The sequence below is a fragment of the Oryctolagus cuniculus genome, chromosome 9 (genome assembly GCF_964237555.1).
Source record: "Oryctolagus cuniculus chromosome 9, mOryCun1.1, whole genome shotgun sequence".
Lineage (NCBI taxonomy): Eukaryota > Metazoa > Chordata > Mammalia > Lagomorpha > Leporidae > Oryctolagus > Oryctolagus cuniculus.
In genome coordinates, this window is record NC_091440.1 from 92,589,774 (window position 1) to 92,593,200 (window position 3,427).

Sequence of the window (3,427 nt, forward strand, 5' to 3'; positions counted from 1 at the left end):
CCATCCAGGGCCCTGGATACAAGACAGCTGAGAAATGATGACCCCTCAAAGGCTTTGGCTACGGGGGCAGGCAGAAGAATGGGCCACCTTCGGAGGGGGGTTTGGAAGTTGTCAGAAAAGCAGCTCTGTGACCAAGAGGGAGGCCTCACTTCTGAGATCTACCTCCGAGTTGGAAATACAGACAGGGAGATTTCTGCATTTCACTTTGGGCTTTGGTCTCCAAAGCATCTCCTTTAAAATGCAAACATTCTACTTATACCAAGAATGTATGAATGTCTCCGTGCTCAGACCACATACCTTGAATAAATGAGCCAACCCAACAGCGGTCACCAACAGGACCCTTAAGTCCTCAGGGCCTTCGGATTAACCCTCCCCGTCTCAGGAAATGCCACTGTCGCTCACCGGGGCTGGGAGGCTGGCTCTGACCAGACATGGGATTCTCTGCCTGCTTGGCACCCTTGTAAGCTCACCTCCGCTGATGGTCCCCACCTCGGGGCAGTATTTATTGTCAGGATTGGATGAAGGCCTCCAGTGCCCCTAAAGACTACAAGTGTTACCCTGGTCTTCTCTTTCCTCTGCTCTGAGAAGAACAAATTCAGCTTCATTCTACACTGCAAAACATGTAGAGCGATGGCAGAACCAAGTTTTTCCCCACAATGGAATGATCAGTTCTGGCATTTTCTGAAATGGGAAAATACAAAATGCATTCAAAATCCTTGCTTTTTCTGTTCCTGTTTTGCTCACACCCTCAGTGCACACTTTCTCCATCGGTGTGGATTGTGAGTGATGTCATGGCCATGATCTGACTGCTCGTCTGCGCCACTTGCTCTCCCTGCCTGCTCTCCTTTTGCGCTGTGACCCAGTCACTGCCTCTGAGGCAACAAACCCACCCGTATTTCTTTGTTCAGACTTTGCCTCAAAGTGCCTGACCCTTCTCGATGGCCTAACAATTGCAATTCTATCCACTCGGGGGTCTTTCCTTCACCAGGTCTAAAGCAGAACTCAAGAACTTTCCCACCCAATTCACTCTTCTTCCAGTTATCTCAAACTCAAAATGTTTCTCTGGTTGCTCAAATCAGACATCTGGGAGTCATCCTTCACACCCTCCTCTTCTATACCCCGTTTCCAAAAAACACGCTTTTTCCTCCTACACATCTCCCAATTCCATCAATCGCCATTCCTCATTCCAGAGGCCAGCTGCTCCTGCCTGGTTCATTGCAGTAGCTGTCTACTGTTCTACAACTACTCTTTTGATCTTGGGCATCTATCCCTACCAGGCAACTGTTCACTTCTGATCACATCCTTCATCTCCCTGTTTTATTAACATTTTTATTCATTTCATTTATTAGAGAGACAGGGAATGAGGGCGCTTGGAGGCCGGCTTGGGAGGTCGCTTGGCGAGAGCGTCCTCGGCGGTTGGTCCGTGTGAGGCTGTGACAGCTGCAGTCGCTCCCCGCCCCCGAGGATCCGAGTGAGCAGGGAGAGAGTGATACCCCTCGGAGGGGGTCCCGGGGCAGTGCAGCGGGGAGGAGCCTTGTCCGTGGAGTGTCCCAAGCCGGCCGTGCTTGTGCCGACGTCCAAGGAGTGTGGGAAGAGTCTACTATGGCTCAAGAATCTCCCAAAAGTTCAGCAGCAGAAATTCCGGTGACTAGTAATGGAGAAGTTGATGACTCCCATGAACATGGCTTTAATAGGGATTTGAAGCGTTCATTACCATCTGGACTTGGTCTCTCAGAAACCCAAATTACATCTCATGGCTTTGACAGTACCAAAGAGGGGGTTATTGAAGCAGGAGCGTGTCAAGGTTCCCCAGCACCACCACTGCCATCTGTTATGTCTCCTAGCAGGGTGGCAGCTAGTCGACTGGCTCAACAAGGAAGTGATCTAATTGTTCCTGCAGGTGGTCAGAGAACACAGACAAAAAGTGGACCAGTTATTCTAGCAGATGAAATTAAAAATCCTGCCATGGAAAAGTTAGAACTTGTTCGAAAGTGGAGTCTAAACACTTACAAGTGCACTCGACAAATTATCTCTGAGAAGCTAGGCCGTGGCTCAAGAACTGTGGACCTTGAACTTGAAGCTCAGATTGATATATTAAGAGATAACAAGAAAAAATATGAAAATATTTTAAGACTGGCTCAGACATTGTCAACCCAGCTTTTCCAGATGGTACATACCCAAAGGCAACTGGGAGATGCATTCGCTGACCTGAGTTTGAAGTCGCTAGAACTTCATGTAAGATGATCCTAAATAACTGTTAGGGGCAGGGGAAATAGTCACAGACGTATTCTAAGATACTTGTTGTATTTATGATTTACTGAACTCTCAATAAAATTAGAATTTTGAGACAGTAAGGCTCAACTGACTTCTCTTCAACATAGTGATCCAATTGTAATATAGAAAAAATGTCAGCTGAGGCTGGCTTCAGGAGAAGAGAACTTGGTTGGAGAGAAGGAAAAAGGACAGTATTGGCCCTGCCTGAATCTAAAAATAGCCATGGATGATTGTTTGGTATAGGGAAAAAGTAAACTAGGTACCTACTGGAAGTCTCTTCTAGTCTCCAAATGTGTTGAATAAATTGTAACTTGCTTAACTGGATTTGTGATCTACTTTAACTGAATTAATTTAAATTATGAATTTCAGACTTAAAGTTTGGCATATATTGCTATAACTCTTTAGCAAAGCATTCTTTGTTTTTGTTTTTTGTTTTTAAAGACTTATTTATTTTGAAAGAGTTAGAGGGAGAGACAATTTCTTCCGTCTGCTGGTTCACTCCTCAGATGGCTACCAGGCCAAAGCTGAGAGCCAGGAGCTTGATCCAGGTCTCCCACGTGGGTGGCAGCCATTTTTTGCTGCTTTTCACAGGGCATTAGTAGGGGGCTGGATCAGAAGTGGAGCAACTGGTACATGAGCCAACACTCAAATAGGATGCTGGCTTCATGGGCTGTCGCTTCACCTGCTGTGCCACAACGCTGGCTCCACAGAGCATTCTTAAGAATTTCTTTGGCTATCTTAACTGACCCCTTTTATGGTTTTTTTTTTTTTTTTTTTTTTTTTTTTTGCTGGAGCCAAGATGTATAGATAATTACTTGCCTACAGACTTCTAACTAGAAGAATTAGATAATTTAGAGAACTAAATCACTTTGTCCTTAGCTCTGGGTGTTGATACATATCCTAGTAAGATTTCAGTTCTATCTGGGCCGTTAGACAAAAACAACTAATCTAATATTGAGAAGCTAAATGTCATAATTGCACACAATTCAAATGTGCTGTGTGCTTTATATTCAGTATACCATGTGATTTATCTATACAATACCACAAGAAATATTATCCTGATTTTATAGATGAGAAAAGTAGGACCAGGAGAGAGGTTAGATAATTTTTAAAAGATCACAAAATAAATGCTAGAACATGAATTTGTACCCGA

The 3,427-nt window shown here is 44.6% G+C and overlaps 1 protein-coding gene across 1 annotated transcript; it reads left to right on the plus strand.

Annotated features, from left to right (window-relative positions):
- The first annotated feature begins 1,371 nt into the window (after positions 1 to 1,371).
- LOC138843190 (arfaptin-1-like) lies at positions 1,372 to 3,092 on the plus strand. Its single transcript, XM_070048417.1, has 2 exons — positions 1,372 to 1,804; positions 1,901 to 3,092. The coding sequence occupies exons 1-2, from the start codon at positions 1,603 to 1,605 to the stop codon at positions 2,242 to 2,244; spliced, it is 546 nt and encodes a 181-aa protein (XP_069904518.1). The 5' UTR covers positions 1,372 to 1,602; the 3' UTR covers positions 2,245 to 3,092.
- Positions 3,093 to 3,427: the final 335 nt, after the last annotated feature.

Bases quoted from the DNA above. Each gene is read 5' to 3' on its own strand.
- LOC138843190 (XM_070048417.1), top strand. From the start codon at position 1,603: ATGGCTCAAGAATCTCCCAAAAGTTCAGCAGCAGAAATTCCGGTGACT. The intron at 1,805-1,900 runs GTTCCCCAGCAC...TTGTTCCTGCAG, and splicing joins TGAAGCAGGAGCGTGTCAAG to GTGGTCAGAGAACACAGACA.